At 54.9% G+C, this 18,483-nt stretch overlaps 1 protein-coding gene across 6 annotated transcripts; it reads left to right on the top strand.

Annotated features, from left to right (window-relative positions):
- Positions 1–15,911, top strand: LOC115640808 (zinc finger protein 501-like). Of its 6 annotated transcripts, XM_030543812.1 has the most exons (5): positions 1–42; positions 3,356–3,454; positions 3,915–4,970; positions 8,474–8,763; positions 13,506–13,588. In XM_030543812.1, exons 2-4 carry the CDS (start codon positions 3,376–3,378, stop codon positions 8,713–8,715), a joined length of 1,377 nt encoding a protein of 458 aa, XP_030399672.1. In that variant the 5' UTR covers positions 1–42; positions 3,356–3,375; the 3' UTR covers positions 8,716–8,763; positions 13,506–13,588. The 6 variants fall into 6 exon arrangements, with proteins under 6 accessions (XP_030399672.1, XP_030399674.1, XP_030399670.1 ...); XM_030543814.1 differs by lacking the exon at positions 8,474–8,763 and having other exon boundaries at positions 13,506–15,911; XM_030543810.1 differs by lacking the exon at positions 13,506–13,588 and having other exon boundaries at positions 8,474–12,040.
- The last annotated feature ends 2,572 nt before the right edge of the window (positions 15,912–18,483 follow it).

Raw genomic sequence — 18,483 nt, 5'->3', positions numbered from 1 at the left:
GAATCCTGTCTGTTGAGGATGGATTCTCCTAAATGAAATAAGGTAATGCAGTTATTTAATTATTACCGTACTGCTCATTTTGTATTACTCGTTGCATTCACTGACACTCAGTACTACTTTAAAGGTGAAATTGTAAAAGGAAGATCTGCCTATTTCAGCTATTTATTTTTTTATCACAACTGCATCAAAAAGGATAGTACCGTAGAGTAACAACTATATTTTTTGCTCAAACATGAGAATTCAAGAATAGTCCAGAAGGAAGACAGGCAGCCCTTAAGAAAGAAGTATGAAGTAAAAAAGTTTACCAGCCTCAAGATCCTGCATGTTCAGACATGTTGCTTTCATCGTCTTCAAGGCAGCTTCCTCCTGAGAAGGAACGCTTCTCATGATGTTTCATTCGGTCAACCAGGCCTTGCATTTCTTTGTTGCACTGTTTGCATTTTGCACCCCTGTCTGTCCTACCCACAGGTAGCGGAACTTCATTAAAATATTCCCAAACTGGGTCTCTTTTATGGCCTGCTGCCATTATAGGTTTTCCCCTCTAGTGAGAGAATGGTATGGTAGATCTCAAAGCAATGAAGGCTACACTTAGAAAGACCTCAAGGCTTCTGGAATATGCTGCTCAAACAGTTTCACTTTTGTTTCTACTGCCTGTCCCTCCGTTCTCACATTTATCTCCAGATAACTTCTCCTTGTGCAGATCTATTCAAGCCTGTTATCTCTGGAGACACAAATCCAAATTTGGAGAACTGCAAAACTAAGCATCTCTGATGGTCTCTTCTAGACTGAGCACTGAGTCCCAGTGGGTAGATAGCAAGATTAACCTAAATAATCTATACAGAAGCCCCTGGAACCCCATAAGATTGTGTCCTTAATCAATGAACTATTGGAACTCATTTACAAAACTTTTCTTAAACATGACATGAATATATTGTCTCATACTTTAGGATTAGAATTTATAATCCCTATTCCATGATGAGAGATCTTTGAGCTATAATGTATCTTAATTAAAACTATCATTAGATAGGATTTTTTCTCAAAAAGCATTTTATCAAAAAAATCTGTTTTTGTTTTTTTTTAATAATTGATTTTTATCCACTCTGAGCTACCATAAGGTGGGTGCAGAACTGGTTGGAAAATCGTTCCCAGAGCCCACGTCCAGACTAACCCGCGGCATCGGTGGGTTAAAATCGATTGCTCAGGGATCGATATATCGCATCTAGTCTGGACGCAATGTATCGATCCCCGAGCGCGCTTACATCGATTCCGGAACTCCATCAACCTGAACGGAGTTCCAGAATCGACACGGAGAGCCGCGGACATCGATGCCGCACCGTCCAGACGGGTGAGTACCTCGATTTTAGAAATTCGACTTCAGCTACGTTATTCACGTAGCTGAAGTTGCGTATCTAAAATCGATTTTAATACCCTAGTCTGGACGTGGCCAGAGAGTAGTTATCAGTGGTTCACAGTCATGCTGGAAGGGCATAACGAGTGGGGGTCCCACAGGGATCAGTTCTGGGTTAGGGTTCTGTCCGGTTCTGTTCAATATCTTCAATGATTCAGATAATGGCATAGCGAGCACACTTATAAAGGTTGTAGACGATACCAAGCTGGGAGGGGTTGCAGGTGCTGTGGAGGATAGGATTAAAATTCAGAATGGTCTGGACAAACTGGGAAAATGGTCTGAAGTAAACAGGATGAAATTCAATACGGACAAATGCAAAGTACTCCACATAGGAAGGAACAATCAGTTAGTTGCACACGTACAAACTGGGAAATGACTACCTAAAAAGGAGAACTGCGGAAAGGGGTCTGACAGTCAGAGTGGATCACAAGCTAAATATGAGTCAACAGAGTAACACTGTTGCCAAAAAAAGCAAACATTATTCCCGGATGTATTAGCAGGAGCGTTGTAAGCAAGACACAAGAAGCAATTCTGCCGCTTTACTCCACATTGATAGGCCCTCAACTGGATACTGTGTTCAGCTCTGGGCGCCACATTTCAGGAAAGATGTGGACAAATTGGAGAAAATCCAGAGAAGAGCAACAAAAATGATTAAAGGTCTAAAAAACATGACTTATGAGGGAAGAGTGAAAAAACTGGGTTTGTTTATTCTGGAGAAGAAAAGACAGAGAGGGGACATGCTGACAGTACATAAAAAGGTTGTTACCCTGACGAGGGAGGTAAATTGTTCTCCTTAATCTCTGAGGATAAAGAAGCAATGGGCTTAATTTGCAGCAAGGGCAGTTTAGGTTGGACATGAGGAAAAACTTCCTGTCAGGGTGGTTAAGCACTGGAATAAATTGCCTAGGGAGGCTGTGGAATCTCGATCATTGGTAATTTCTAGGAGCAGGTTAGAGAAACACCTGTCAGGGATAATGCCTGGTCCTGCCACGAGTGCAGGCAACTGGTCTCGATGACCTCTCGAGGTCCCTTCCAAGCCTATGATGAGGAGGAGTCAGGCGAGGTGCTGCTTTGCAATGGCAGCACCAGCTGGTGATTGCTCTTTGGCCGGCAGTAGAGCCGTTTGGAGATCAGGCCTTACGGCTCCGGGCCCTGCACGAGCACAGAACGAAGGCGTTCCTTGTGCCAAGGAGTTGAGGTGCTGCCCCAGCGGCGGGGGTGGCAGAGCAGGGTCCCTGGGCGTGCTGTGGAGTGAGGGGGGTTTCCTCATTAGTGTCAGGCGCTAGATCGAATCCAGTGGGGTGATGCTGTCACGTTTCCAGCAGGAGCACACTCAGGGCCCTGCGGCTCAGAAGACCACAGAGCCGTTCCCTGTACAGCTCTGGTGGCCAGGTCCTGTGCTCTGGGGCTGGTTGGGGGCTCTTTTGGGAAGGCCCTGCAGAGCCTGAGTACTCAGTCTGCTCTGGAAAGTGCAGGCGTCTCTGCTACCCCCTTGTGACCACGGGGATCACTGGCTCTGCCCCATGCAGTGGGGTCCCCGGTGGGGCCGTTGGCTCACGGAATGTGGGCTGAGGTAACTGGCATTTCCCTGGCTTGCTCCTTTGCACGGAGTTGGTGTTCACCACACAGGGTGGCCGTAGCCAGGCCAGCTGTTTCCCACCCGTCCCGTTCAGAGGCTCAGCCCTGGCGCTGCCTGGAGCCAGTTTGGTTTGAGGGGCTTTTCTACCCCTGTGTTAGCGAACGGCTGTGGGGCCACGCTGGCACTATGGCTCAGGGAGCCCTGGGATCGTCTCCCCTTCACTCTGATTGTTTGTGTCTGAATTGACTCTCCTGTGTTTCCACGGGCGTTTCCTGGCTGTCCCGTCCGTGCCAGCCCCAAGTGGCAGATGAACGCCGAACCGGGTGGGTATTTACCTGGATCCCACCTGCTCTGATCTCTCCCAGCAGGGCCTCAATCCTTATACTGGATGGAGCAAGGGGAAGAGCTGCAAGTCCCAGATCTCAGCAAAGGCGAGGATGATGAGAGCTGTCCAAGCCCCCAAATAGGTGAGGGATAAATAAGCCCAGCTGAGAGGGGTGGGGGCAGCTGGGACCCCCACAGCCACCCCTGCAAGCCCTCCTGGCCCAGCTCCTCTCCGAGGTTGTCACCACCCTCTCCCTGGTCTACGTGCACCTGGCACCCATCCCACCACCTGTGCCAAGGCCCCCAGAACCATATGAGAGCCAGGTCTTGGCTCTCACTGAAAAAGCCAATAATATTTCCAGCCCGCACAGAGGCGAAGAAAGGCCTGTGAACGTGAGCTGGGTGGTGCCGACGCCTGCCTGAGTCAGCAACAGCCTGAAAAAGATGCAAGAGGCGTGACCGCCCCCTTCAGTCCCAGTTCGGAAACCCCCTCCGGGGAGGGGCGGGGCAGGGTGGGCGGGGCCTCGGGCTCTGACTGCCATAGCTGAGGTCCTGGCCTCCCATGGGGATGGCTCAGGCCTGATTGCCCGTTTGTTCCTGCAGGTGAGGGGCTGGCGAGCGTGGCCGGGGCAGAGGATGCGGCACCGGGAAGGGGCGGCACCAGCACTGATGTGGAGCCGGTGAAGGGAGCGTGGCACAAAGACCCTGCTGCGGGGGCAGAGGAAGCAGCGCCCAGAGGCTGTGCCAGGGTGGAGGAGGCAGTGCCGGGAGGTAGCGCTGATGCAGAGCTGGCACGGCACAGAGACCTCACCGTCAGGTGGCCGTTTAAATGCTGCGAGTGTGGGAAGAGCTTCCGGCAAAGTGCCATGCTGACCAGGCACCAGCTGCGGCATGCGAGCGAGAGGCCGTACGTCTGCACCACCTGCAGCAAAGGCTTTTGCGACGGCGCGGCACTGGCCGCGCACCAACGGGCGCACATGGGCGAGCGTCCCTTCCCCTGTCTGGCGTGCGGCAAGGCCTTTGCCAGCAGCTCGGCGCTGCTGGTGCATCAGCGCGTGCACACCGGCGAGCGTCCCTACCGCTGCGGGGAGTGCGGGCAGAGTTTCCGGCAGAGTGCCCACCTGACGCAGCACCAGCAGGGCGCCCACGCTGGCCCGCACCCCCATGCCTGCACTTACTGCGGCAAGAGCTTCGGGCTGCGCTGCACATTGGCGCGGCACTTGCGGACGCACCATGTCGAACAGCCCCACGCCTGCCCCGACTGCCCCCGCCGCTTCCGCCACTGTGCCCACCTGCTCCGGCACCGGCTGGTACACACGGGCGAGCGCCCCTTCCCCTGCCCAGTCTGCGGCAGGGCCTTTGCCCTGAGCGCCACGTTGCTGCGGCACCAGCTGGTGCACACGGGCGAGCGCCCCCATCGCTGTGAGGAGTGCGGGCGCAGCTACACGCAGAGCTCCTACCTGCGCCAGCACCAGCGCAGTGCCCATGCTGGCCAGCGCCCCCACACCTGCCCTGACTGCGGCCAGGCCTTCGCCGACCGGGCCAACCTCCTGCGGCACCAGCGAGGCCACACGGACGCCCGGCCCCACACCTGTGCTGAGTGCGGGAAGCGCTTTGCCCAGCTGGCCAGCCTGGTAGAACACCGCCGGCGGCACACGGGTGAGAAACCTCACGAGTGCCCCCGTTGCGGGCGCTGCTTCCGCCACCACTCGGCCCTGCTTCGCCACCAGCGCTCCCATGCCGGGGAGCGCCCCTTCCGCTGTGGGCAGTGCGGGCGTGGCTACACCCGCAGCTCCAACCTCCTGCTGCACCAGCGGGTGCATGCTGCTGAGTGACATCCCCTCCGCCAGGACATCACCGGCAGCCGGTGCCTCCCACGCCCCTCGTGCTGGGATGGGCCTGGCCTGGCCCTGACCAGAGTGTGCACTCCTGCATGGCCACTCCCCGCCCACTGCCCAGGAATGGGGGTGGCTGGACCCATCCAGGCACTGAGTGTGCGTGAAACTGCTGCCAGCACTCACGGTTTCTCCAGCCCCACGTAGCAACATGGGGACAGAGCTTCCTTCAGGGTGGGGGCTTTGGGGATGGAGGCTGTGCCCAGGCAGTGCCTGACCCCCTTTTTTTCTCCTCTTCGGCTGGCTGGTGCTGCCCGATCTGCTGCCCCAACTCACTGGGCCCTGCCGTGTGGCCCAGCCAAGCCAAAACCCGCCCTGCAGCTGCCCAGCTGTGCCAGGGCGGGGGCACAGAAGCAGGGGGATGCCAGCACTCAATGCAGGCTTGTGGGAAATGGGGGAGGGGCTGGCTGGAGGGATGGAGAGGCTGCGGGTTGGGGGGAGCAGCTTCGAATGAATTTTCTAAAATGTTTTGTTACAAAGTGAAAATAAACCCGTGACGTTCCCAAGGCGCTGTGGGGTGTCTGCAGTGGGCAGGCACCGAGCCCCGTGTCCTGAGGGGAATGCAAGCTCGGCACAGGCACCTGGGGTTGCTATGGCTTCATCCTGACTTCACTTTGGAGAAATGTCTCTTTGGGGGGTTTTGTTGCCGCCACAATGTGTGTGACCGTGGGCAGTGCCACCTCCCTGCTCTGTGCCAGTTGCTCCGAGAGGAGCAAGCCGCCTCCCTCCTCTGAGCAGGGACTGATCCTTTGCAAGGCCTGTAACTGTTTCACGTCCAGGGCTGGCTCCAGGCACCAGCTGACCAAGCATGTGCTTGGGGCGGCACCTTGGGGTGGGGTGGCGCTCGAGTTTTGGGTTTGGCTTGGTGGGGCAGCGCTGGAGGGGTGTTTTGGTTTGTTTGTTGTTTCAGCTGGGGGGCGTGTTTCAGCGGCGTGGCGCTCAGGGGGGCAGGGGCTGGTGCAGCGCTTGGGGCTTTTGGTGGTGCTGCATTCGGGGGGGGTGGGCGTTCGGCGGCCTGGCGCTTGTGGGGAGGGGTGTTACGTCGGGGTGGTGCTCTTCTTTTGCTTGGGGCAGCAAAAAAGTTAGAGCTGGCTCAGACCATGGGGTGGCAGCCCCAGCCCTGGGGGAGAATGGGGCCCAGCCAGCCACCAAGGTGTGGGAGGGGGCTGCAGTGCTGCTGCTATGCTGGGTCCTTGCTCCCAGGCTAGAGAGCTCAGGGCCAGGAAGGATCAGCAGCACCCAGGCTATGTGAACTCAGACTAGAGTCTAGTCTGTGGCTGAGCAGAGACCACACACTCCGTCCCTCGATCCATCCATCCATCCAGTCCAGAGTGAGACTCCCACGCCCAGGAGAGTTGCCCCCAGGCCTGTTTAGTGAGAGCTGGGTAAGGACAAGCCACATGGGCAGGAGCCCCCCACCTCCCGAGCACACCAGGGTCACGTAGGGCAAGGTCTGGGTCCAGCCAAGCCCCATATTGTGGTGGGTGGGGCTGGTCCTGTACCCAAGAGGGAAAGTTCCATTCCCCCCCCACCACACATACACACGTGACTCATAGCCTCACCCCCTCATCTTTGGGGTGGAGCAGCCACCCAGAAAAATGAAAGTCAGCGCCTGTGATATTAAAAACAATAAAAGAACCAACACACATACGAATACACCTAGCAGAGATCACCCCCATTGCAACGACCACCCGGGCCTCTGCTAGGGGTCAGTCCCTGACACCCTACACAGGGGTTTTCTGTGGTTACAAGTTTGTAACAGCCTTAGCTCAGACCAAGCAGCCCGTGAAGAGATCAGTCTGTCCTTTATCCGGCTTGAGCCTCTGTTGCTCAGATTCCCGGTCCAGGGGATCAGCAGACAATGCCCCTCTCCATGGTGGGGCGTAGCTTCCAAAGCCTGGGCTTTGCATATGTGGAACTGGGAAATTTGCATTCTCCTCTCCTTAGAGGTTCCCACAGGCAACCCCCTTGACCTGGTTTGTCCCAAACTCTGTTCTTGTCCGGCACGTGGTTCGCTATAGTCCTTTGAAGTTCATAACACTTCCCAGTGTTCACATCACATCTTCCCTGCAGAGAGAGATCACACACAACCCTGGCCCGCAATAATACATAAACCATTCACTTAATATAACAGGGAGTCCAGTGGGACCTTAAAGACTAATGGATTTATTTGGGCATAACCTTTCGTGGGTAAAAAAAACCCTCTTCTTCAGATGCGTGGAGTGAAAATTACAGGTAGAGGCATAAATATATATTGGCACCTGAAGAGAAGGGAGTTACCCTACAAGAGGAGAACCAGTTTGATCAGGGTGGATGTGGTCCACTCCCAGTAACTGATGAGGAGGTGTCAGTACCAAGAGAGGGAAAATTGCTTTTTCATTTGCAAACATAACACCATTAATTTGGGCTTGAATGGGGACTGGGAGTGGCTGGCTCACTACAAAAGCAATTTTCCCTCTCTTGGCCCCAGCCCTGAGCTGCCCCCAAACCCAGAGCCCTTTCCTGTCCCCCAAACACCTCATCCCCAGCTGTACCCCAGAGCCTGCACCCCAAGCCCAGAGTCCTGACCGCCTCCTGCATCCCAACCCAGCTCCCCCTTCTGCTCCCCAAACCTGTCATCCCCAGCCTGCACCCAGAGCCCTGACTCCCTCCTGCAGCCCAACCTCCCTGCCCCAGCCCGGAGCCCCCTCCCACACCCTGAACCCCCTCATTGCCAGCTCCACCCCTTGGCCCTCACCCCTGTTGATGTCATTGGCCCACTCGGGAGGGTGGAAAGCCACTGTGTCTCAATGAAGCCCCCTGTTAAGGCCTCAGTGAACCAAAGTCCTTCCATGTTTGAACTCTCAGCGACCTGACAAGCTGGCTTAAAGAATGGAATGTAAGGGGGGCTAACTATCAGCTACAGTGCCGGTACCAAGAGGCACTAATGAGGCCTGTAGGCACCTGGCTAGGGGAGTAGAATAACAAACTAGGATGAGATAGTAGTTTAGAGAAGAGTCACTAACGAAGATAGATTAGTAGGTGCCAGGAGTGATCTATCTACATGGGATAATTGCTTTTGTAACAGTCACAGGGAAAGGCGGGAGGGGGGGAAGAGGGGGGCATGGGGGGTAATAGAAACGGCTTGGCTAAAGTATGTATAAAAAGAAACTGTTTGTATCAGTGTGCATGATCTGAGACGTGCCTGTCTCCGTGCATCAGGTTTGCTTTGAGATCTCAAATAAACTTAGTCTGCTTCTCCACCTTGGTGTGTTCTTTGGCGTGAAGCACACTGGGCAACGAACACCCCCACTGTTGCTGTCCTCGGGCACCCTGTGTGCTGGCAACAGTTTTGGCGTCCCTGGGTGGGCATCGAGGCTAAAACTGGCCTTGCCCGGACCCCTCCTGGAGGTCGACGGATTGCGGCAACGACCGACGCCCAGCGCGCACCGGTGACTTCATCGGGGGCCTCAGCGGAGACGCGGTGTGGTCGACCCCAGAGGGCACAACGGTGCAACGCGCTTGAGTAGTGGAGAAGCTGCTGCGGGCGACGGTGGGGAACCGGTCCCGTGGATAAGGTAGGAACAGTCCAGTACTGTAAACCTTCTTTTGCCTGTTTTGACCTGGGGACGCCCAGTGTCTCCCTAGAGTATGGGGCAGGGACAGAGTACCGGTAGGGCACGGTGTACGCCCTTAGAATGCATTCTGATGAATTGGAAAGTGTTTGGGTCGGATCCGATGGTTAAGAGCAAGCTGAAAAGATTCTGTACAGTAGACTGGCCTCAGTACCAACTAGAGGACCAGGAAAGGTGGCCACCGGAGGGATCATTAAATTATAACACGATCCTCCAATTAATTCTGTTTTGTCAACGAACGGGTAAATGGGATGAGCATATGTATGCACAACTGTTTATGTTGCTAAGAAATAGGTCAGACCTGGTGCAAAAGTGTAATCTGACTCCGGCAGGTCCGGTAGTAGCTGCTGCTAGTCCCCCGAACCCCTCCCCAGTTGTAATGGCAGAGTCGGTGTCCCCTTCGGCTCCAGCACCCCCACCATATAAGAACGAGGTGCCTAGGGTGTCAGAGATTGCCCCCTCAGAGGGATTCTATCCGCTAATTACTGAAACTCAGATATCCCGTCCGGGAGCAGAACATCGCCCGGCCACTACTATGCAGGTTTACATGCATGTACCTTTTAACCCAGTGGATTTGGCAGCCTTTAAGGCACAGGCAGGGGAATTCTCCACGAACCCCAGTAAGTTTATCTCAGTGTTTGAGGGATGCCTGGCTAGCCACAAGACAGACTGGGATGACTGTAACGTCCTCCTAAGAACCCTGCTGTCAGAGGTAGAGCAAAATCAGGTCCTGGCTAAGGCACAGGAAGAGGCACAGTGGAGACATGACCGGGATCCTCGGAATGTCCCCATTCCTGATAACGTGCTCCCCCGAGCAGACCCTGGGTGGAACCCAAACAACCCCAGGGATATGACCCGCCTCATCGTGTACAAGGAGTTGCTTTTGCATGGACTCCGACACTCAGCTGTCAGACATAACAATTGGGCTAAGCCTTACGAGCTCATACAGGAGCCCAAGGAAAGTCCGGTTGCTTTTCTGCAGCGCATCCGGGATGCAATTCGCCAAAATACTAATGCAGACCCTGATAACCAGGAAACTGAGGCAATCATAAAGGGTATCTTCACCAGTCGGGCTGCCCCTGATATTAAGAAAAAGTTGCAGAAAAAGGAGGATTTAATGGGCATGACTATGGCACAGATTTTGGAAGCTGCAAACAGGGTTTACAGCAACAGGGAAGGAGAAAAGGAAAGAAAGCAAGCAAAACTGATGGTTGCAGCAGTACAGGCTGGTGGCAAGGGAAGATTTCAGGAAGGTAGAAGGGGCTGGGGAATGAGAGGCCGTGGACGTGGGCGCCCCGGCTCACAGGAAAGATGTCTGGGTCGCAACCAGTGTGCCAGATGCCGAAAGGAGGGACATTGGAAAAATGAGTGCCCTGAGAGGGAAGTTACCCCTATGATGGCAGCAGAGGATCAAGACTAGGGGTGTCAGGGGAGACGGACTATCCTGCCCCCGGAACCCCGAGTAAAGATGCGGGTGGGAAATTCAGAAATAGACTTTTTAATAGACTCTGGAGCAGCACGAACCGCTGTAAATCAACCCCTTCAGCTGCCTGTGGCAGACTCCCTCACTGTGGTGGGCGCCACAGGGAAAGGAACCAAGTGTCCGGTATATGCTCCAGCAGAGTGTGCTTTGGGAGACAGAACTCTATCTCACAAACTAGTTTATCTCCCCGATTGTCCAACGCCTCTGCTGGGACGGGACCTGCTTTGTTGCTTAGGTGCCACCCTGCATTTTACCCAGGATGAAATAACCCTCACCTTGCCCCCAGAGAATGCCTGGATAATAACCCTTGCAGTTGAGCCTTCAGCCATGCAAGCCCCAGAGTGGAGCCAGTGGGAAGACCAGGTTTTCCCTCTAGTGTGGGCATTGGGGGTCCCAGGAAAAGCAGCCCATCACACCCCCATTAAGGTTCAGCTCCTGCCGGGAAAAGGTCCAGTGCAGATTAAGCAGTATCTGATCAAGAGAGAAGCCAGAGAGGGACTACAGGAAACTATAGACCAGTTCCTAAAGTATGGGGTACTGCGGGAATGCCAGTCAGCTTGGAACATCCCCATCTTGCCTGTGCGAAAACCCAATGGCACATATCGGCTGGTCCAGGACCTGAGGGCTGTGAATGAGCGAGTCAAGACTCTGCACCCCCTTGTTCCAAACCCGTATACACTGTTGGCTTCTGTAGGGGGGCAGTACACCCACTTTTCAGTCCTGGATTTAAAAGATGCTTTCTTCACGATTCCAGTTGACATTCAGTCTCAGGAGATTTTCTCCTTCGAGTGGGAAGACAACAACAGGGTTAAAAAGCAGCTTTGCTGGACAGTGCTGGCCCAGGGATTTAAAAACTCTCCTACCCTTTTTGGCCAGGCACTGGCCCGAGACTTAGAGGAATGGGACAATGAGGATAAAGTTCTCCTCCTGCAGTATGTAGATGACCTGTTAATTGCTGCTGTGGGTCTAACTCCCTGCCTTAAGGCTACTGTGAGCCTCCTAAACTTTGTCGGACTCCGGGGATATAGAGTAGCTCGGAGCAAGGCTCAAATTGCCCTCACAGAAGTACAGTACTTAGGATTTCACCTAAGGCAGGGGGAACAGCAGCTTTCGAACGAGAGAAAGGAAGCTATCTGTCAAATTCCTGTCCCAAGCAATCGCAAACGGCTCAGGGCGTTTCTGGGCATGGCAGGCTTCTGCAGAATATGGATTCCAGAGTTCGGACTGTGGGCTAAACCCTTGTACGAATGTGTTAAGGGAGCAGATCACGACCCCTTTCACTGGTCAGCAGAAGCTGACAAGGCATTTAAGGGTTTGAAAAGAAAACTGATGGAAGCCCCAGCCCTGGGTCTGCCAGACCTCTCTAAGCCATTTCAACAGTACTTGCATGAGAGGAAAGGGGTGGCTCTGGGAGTGCTTACTCAGATATTAGGCACTTGGAAGCGTCCTGTGGCATATTTCTCTAAACAGCTGGATCAAGTTGCCAAAGGGTGGCCGGCATGTCTGCGGGCGGTTGCAGCCACTGCCCTAGTGCTTGGGGAAGCAGAGAAGCTGACTTTGGGGGGAAGGGTGCAAGTATATACTCCCCATATGGTCCAAGCCCTGCTGGACACTAGGGGTGGTCTCTGGCTTACACAGGCTCGAATGGCTCGGTACCAGGCTAAACTTGTAGAAAATCCTGAAGTTGCCCTGCAGACTTGCCCCTCCCTTAACCCAGCCACCCTGTTGCCAGAAACAGAAGAACAGGAACATGACTGCTTGGATGTAATAGATACCCAATACTCTAGCCGTCCAGATTTAAAAGACCAGCCACTCCCGAATGCAGATTACGAGTGGTATACTGATGGCAGTAGCACTGTTGTAGACGGACAAAGGAGGGCGGGCTATGCTGTTGTAACTCTCCACGAAACTGTGGAAGCGGAGGGTTTGCCTGCTGGAACATCAGCCCAGCTGGCTGAACTGGTAGCCCTAACCCGTGCACGTGAACTGTCGAAAGGGAAAAGAGTTAACATTTTCACTGATTCCAGATATGCCTTTGGAGTTCTGCACGCTCATGCCGGTCTGTGGAAGCAAAGAGGAATGCTGACCGCCCAAGGCTCTCCGGTCAAGCATGGATCCCAGATCCTCCGGCTTTTAGAAGCGGTACAGCTCCCCTCGGCGGTAGCAGTGGTACACTGCAGGGCTCACCAAAAGGAAGATCAAAACGTGGCTAAGGGCAATGCTAGGGCGGACAGGGAAGCCAAGCAAGCCGCTACCCTGGAACCACTGGAAGTTAAAGATGCCCATATGCATGCCCTCATCCCATCGGTGGGAGAGCTTCCAGCCCCTCAGTACTCTCGTGAGGAGAGGAACCTGGCGGACACACTCGGGCTGAAGGAGAAGGAGGGATGGCTCCACTCCACGGAAGGAAAAATCCTCCTGCCAAAAAATCTAATACTGCCAGTGCTGCAGAAACTACACCAGACTACTCATGCGGGCAAAGAGGCTTTAACCCAGCTTGTAAATAAATATTTTCTAACCTCTGGGCTTAGACCCCTAGTATCCCAGGTACAAGCTGAATGCCTAGTCTGCCAAAAGAATAACCCCCGACCGGGAGTGCCCGTGCTGCCAGCCACACTGAAACCTACCCCAGGCCCAGGATTGGTTTGGCAGATAGACTTTACTGAGTTCCCTCGGGCCCAGGGGTTCAGATACCTCCTCGTCCTAACGGACCGATTCAGTGGATGGCCCGAAGCTTTCCCATGTCGTGACAACACTGCCAGAACGGTAGCCCTTAAGTTCGTCAAGGAAATCATTCCACGATTTGGGCTTCCTCAATGGATGGAATCTGACAACGGAACGCACTTCACGTCACAAGTTGTCCGGAAGATATCGGATGCCCTACAGATCCCCTGGAAGCTCACACCCCCTGGCGACCTCAGGCCAGTGGAGTAGTGGAACGCACAAATCAGACCCTCAAGCGACATCTCTCAAAGGTTTGCCAGGAGGCATCTCTCCGATGGCCTGATGCCTTACCCCTTGTTTTGCTTCGAGTTCGCGCTCTCCCAAAGGGCAGGTTAGGGCTCAGTCCCTTCGAGATTATGTTTGGAAGGGCATGGCCTCTGAATGGTACACCGGTTCTGTTAGGGGAGTGGGAGGTAGGCTGTGGTTTCTTGTCTCAGTACCTGTGCTCTCTGTCTGCTGTTCTTTGTTCTCTCCACAGGTATACCAAAGATTTGCAGCCCCTCCCGCTGGATGCTCCTGTCCACTCCCTGCAACCAGGTGACTCCGTCCTCGTTCGTACCTGGAAGGACGAGCCTCTCCAAGAGAAGTGGAAGGGACCCACACTGTCCTGCTGGTCTCACACACAGCTGCAAAGGTTGAGGGACACAAGCACTGGATCCATCACTCTCGTCTGAAAGCAGTGCCTGCTCCTGAACGGTGGACCGTCCAGCCTGCGGAAAACACTGCCAGCGACGATTTGGGACTTAAGCTGTTGTTTAAAAGACAGTAAGGTCCGCTGGAAATGCCCTGTGCCCTCTTCGGACAGTCAAGGCATATTCCCAGCGATCACTCTGAGCATTGGTTCTGTTTATTTTCACAGGGCCGGCCTAACCTCGTGGCCTGGTCCCTTCTGTTTTTAATCTGTTTGCTATTGGGTTGTTATTTTGTGGGTATTTGGGGAATTGTAATTGTTAGGCCTCACGGTTACCAGCCCAGTATGAAGTTCAGGTCAAAGCTAGCCACAGTATTACTCCTTGCCATGGGAGCACTCATTTTGGTAACTCCTGGTTCTCCCCAGGCACATATGGGATGGAGAGGAATCCCTAACAAGCTGGGGACAAACACGTATGAGGCCCTGAAAGTTTGTTTTGCCCAAGAGTTTAACCTCTCCAACTGCTGGATATGCTCCCAAATCCCACACCATGCAGCTGGATTGCCCTGGAGGGTGGTTCCCCAAAATTAGTCAGATCTCTGCTGGAGATGGTTCAGTAGGGGGAAAAACATTTCGGGTACCCCCTTGTCTCAGAACTGTACAATTGAGTCCCAGTATGCATTAAGGGACGACCCCTGGGAACCGCAAGCCAACTCAATGCATCTCCCTCCCCCTATCAGGCTGCGGCCAGTGAGCCCAGGGTTGGTGTGCTATCAGCAGTCCAAGTCCAGCAATCACACCTGGTCCGCTGGGAACAGCACCTGCCAGTATTATCTATCCCCTGGCAGTAATGCCTGTATCCCAGTCTATGTCAATGGAAAACCCAATTCTACTGCCCGGTTCGGAACTTTCAGTAGCTCCCAAACTGAAAGGTGAAAAAATGGTTCTAATGGGCTAGTGGAAAATGGCCACTCCTTTTATGTTTGTGGTACCTCTGCCTATAAGTGGCTCCCACATTGGTGGTATGGAAGCTGTTATGTGGAATATCTTGCTCCTCCTCTACGAGTGCTTCCTGAACTGCCCCCTGGCCGCCCCAGGCATCGTAGGTCCTTGTATGCCACCCCTGAGCCCATTGGTGAGGGAGACAGACTCGGTATGATCCTCCTCCCCTCTTATGGGGTGGGACGGCTGTCTCAAATGTATCGTAAACTTTCTATGTTTCTCACCAAGTTTGCTAATGAGACCCTGGCCATAGAGAAAAGCCTTAACTCAGAGCTTTACCAGCTCCGATTGCTGGCCCTGCAAAACAGACAGGCCCTGGATTATGTTTTAGCCTCCCAGGGCGGAGTGTGTGCCCTGGTTGGCAGCGAGTGTTGTACTTATGTCCCTGAAAATGCACAGGACATTAACAAACACATTTTGTCCACCGAACAGGCTCTCATCCATTGGAAGGCCCAGGAAAGGGAACCCACAATTTTTGATTCCCTCTGGAGTTGGTTGCCTAATCTAGGAGGGCTGGGGAACGGCCTTGTGCGTCTCCTCCTCACAGGTGTGGCCCTGTGCCTGATCACCCTCCTCCTGATCGCGTGTTTCAAGCTGTTACTCTGCAAACTTTGTGACCCCCAGGCCCCAGAGATCCCTACGTACCCTCTTGTTGAGAGTCCCAGCTCCATAGAACTCAATCACTTCTTGGCTGTAGAGTATGAGAAAACTCGGCCAAAGGTTTGTTGAGTGTTCTCAAAGGAGGGAATTGTTGGTGTCATTGGCCCACTCGGGAGGGTGGAAAGCCACTGTGTCTCAATGAAGCCCCCTGTTAAGGCCTCAGTGAACCAAAGTCCTTCCATGTTTGAACTCTCAGCGACCTGACAAGCTGGCTTAAAGAATGGAATGTAAGGGGGGCTAACTATCAGCTACAGTGCCGGTACCAAGAGGCACTAATGAGGCCTGTAGGCACCTGGCTAGGGGAGTAGAATAACAAACTAGGATGAGATAGTAGTTTAGAGAAGAGTCACTAACGAAGATAGATTAGTAGGTGCCAGGAGTGATCTATCTACATGGGATAATTGCTTTTGTAACAGTCACAGGGAAAGGCGGGAGGGGGGAAAGAGGGGGGCATGGGGGGTAATAGAAACGGCTTGGCTAAAGTATGTATAAAAAGAGAGAAACTGTATCAGTGTGCATGATCTGAGACGTGCCTGTCTCCGTGCATCAGGTTTGCTTTGAGATCTCAAATAAACTTAGTCTGCTTCTCCACCTTGGTGTGTTCTTTGGCGTGAAGCACACCGGGCAACGAACACCCCCACTGTTGCTGTCCTCGGGCACCCTGTGTGCTGGCAACACCCCCACACCCCAACTCTCTGCCCCAGCCATGAGCCCCTCCCACACTCGCTGGGTCACAGGCCTCAACAATTTTCTTCAATGAAACAAGCCTGTTACCCCATTGTTCTGTCTCTGAGGCTGATTGGTTCCTACTCCTTGCACAACTGATGCAAGCCAGGGGGACTCCACCCAGAGTTCCCAGCACTGCTGGACAGAGACCCCCTTATTCCTGCTCTCTCCCCACTGCCTAGGGTGACCAGACAGCAAGTGTGAAAAATCAGGACGGGGTGGGGGGTAATAGGAGCCTGTATAAGAAAAAGCCCCAAATATCCGGACTGTCCTTATAAAATCGGGACATCTGGTCACCCTACCAGTGGGCCCCCACCCCACGAGATTGCTACCACATGCCCTGCAGTGACTGAAGCCGTGACTTTTCCTCTGGGGCATCCTTTCTTTTTCTTTCTGGAAGTCTTTGAGATTCCCTCCTCCCTTGGGCGGGGAAGGAGCAAGGGGACCTGCTCTGAAGAGTCCCTATAAGGAGCTGGGATTGTGCAATGCAGGCGGGGGCACGTACTCTACCGGCCCACGTGCACCATCACCCCACTGTCATCTCATCCTGTTGATTGGGTGTCAAGCGGCTGTCTGGGCTGGGCTTTATCAGACTCAGCTTCCCATGGTCTCCACATCCTCCCCCCCCCACCCATGGGTGGCAAGTTATAGACTCACATGGTGCCCACGGGCCCAGCTCCACCAATGTTTGGGGCTGGGTCTCCCCCCAGCCCCACCTGCTCTCACCCCACACCTCCCTGCAGTGTCCCCCAGCCCTCTCCCCTTTGCTGGCCCCATGCACATCGCTGGCCCCAGAAGGAGCAGAGCATCCCCGCCTCTTCTGTGCAGCTCCATGCTGCCTCCCTGCAGCAACCGCTGCCATAGGGTCCTAGTGCCCCCCTACTCCACTGCCAGGGCAGACTGACTCTGAGCCTGCCCTTCCACCTCAGACCCTTCCCTTTTCCAGTGGGACCCTCCAACAGCACAGCCCCCGCCCCCGCAGTCACCGCTCCTGCCCCATGCTGGGCAAGGAGGTAGCCCCATCCCCCACCCCTAGTGAGGCTACAGTCAGGGGCAACAGCAGGGGAGGCACCCACCGCGGGGGAGGCGAGGGAGATTCCTGGACCTGGGAGAGGCCCTAGGAGCACCTGCAATGACAGTGGTGGGGGTGAGTGTGCTGCTGGGGAGGGGAGCGGGAAAGGGGGGCTCCTCCCCCAGAGCTAGGGTGACCAGGTGTCCTGATTTTATAGCGCCAGTCTCACTATTTGGGGCTTTTTCTTATATAGCTGCTAATTACCCACCACCCCGTCCCGATTTTTCACACTTACTATCTGGTTACCCTACGCAGACCTCGCTGCTGCTTGTAGGGAAGGGGCTGGGGGGAGTCCCCGGAGCAGCCTGCCTGCACCCCAAACTCATCCCCAGCTCTGCCCCACCCCAGAGCTTTCATCCCCCCACCGCACCCTCTACCCTAGCCCTGAGCCCCTCCAACACCCCAAATGCCTTATCCCCAGCCCCAGCCAGAGCCCTCACCCCCACACCCCAACCCTCTGCCCCATCCTTGAGTTCCCTCTGACACCCCAAACCCCTCATCTCCAGCCCCAGACAGAGCCCTCAACCTGCCCTGCACCCCAACCCTCTGCCCTAGTCCTGAGCCTCTCCCACACCCCAAACCCCTCATCTCCAGCCCCAGACAGAGCCCTCACACTCCCCTGCACCCCAACCCTCTGCCCTAGTCCTGAGCCTCTCCCACACCCCAAACCACTCATCTCCAGCACCAGACAGAGCCCTCACACTCCCCTGCACCCCAACCCTCTGCCCTAGTCCTGAGCCTCTCCCACACCCCAAATCACTCAGCCTCAGCCCCAGACAGAGCCCTCACACTGCCCTGCACCCCAACCCTCTGCCCTAGTCCTGAGCCTCTCCCACACCCCAAACCCCTCATCTCCAGCCCCAGACAGAGCCCTCACACTGCCCTGCACCCCAACCCTCTGCCCTAGTCCTGAGCCTCTCCCACACCCCAAACCCCTCATCTCCAGCCCCAGACAGAGCCCTCACACTGCCCTGCACCCCAACCCTCTGCCCTAGTCCTGAGCCTCTCCCACACCCCAAACCCCTCATCTCCAGCACCAGACAGAGCCCTCACACTCCCCTGCACCCCAACCCTCTGCCCTAGTCCTGAGCCTCTCCCATACTCCAAACCCCTCATCTCCAGCCCCAGACAGAGCCCTCACACTCCCCTGCACCCCAACCCTCTGCCCTAGTCCTGAGCCTCTCCCACACGCCAAACCCCTCATCTCCAGCCCGACAGAGCCCTCACACTGCCCTGCACCCCAACCCTCTGCCCTAGTCCTGAGCCTCTCCCACACCCCAAACCCCTCATCTCCAGCCCCAGACAGAGCCCTCACACTGCCCTGCACCCCAACCCTCTGCCCTAGTCCTGAGCCTCTCCCACACC

The sequence above is a fragment of the Gopherus evgoodei genome, unplaced genomic scaffold, assembly GCF_007399415.2.
Source record: "Gopherus evgoodei ecotype Sinaloan lineage unplaced genomic scaffold, rGopEvg1_v1.p scaffold_32_arrow_ctg1, whole genome shotgun sequence".
NCBI classification, from domain to species: domain Eukaryota; kingdom Metazoa; phylum Chordata; order Testudines; family Testudinidae; genus Gopherus; species Gopherus evgoodei.
The sequence above is the reverse complement of the archived record's forward strand: the minus strand, read 5'-3'. Positions and strand labels throughout refer to the sequence as shown.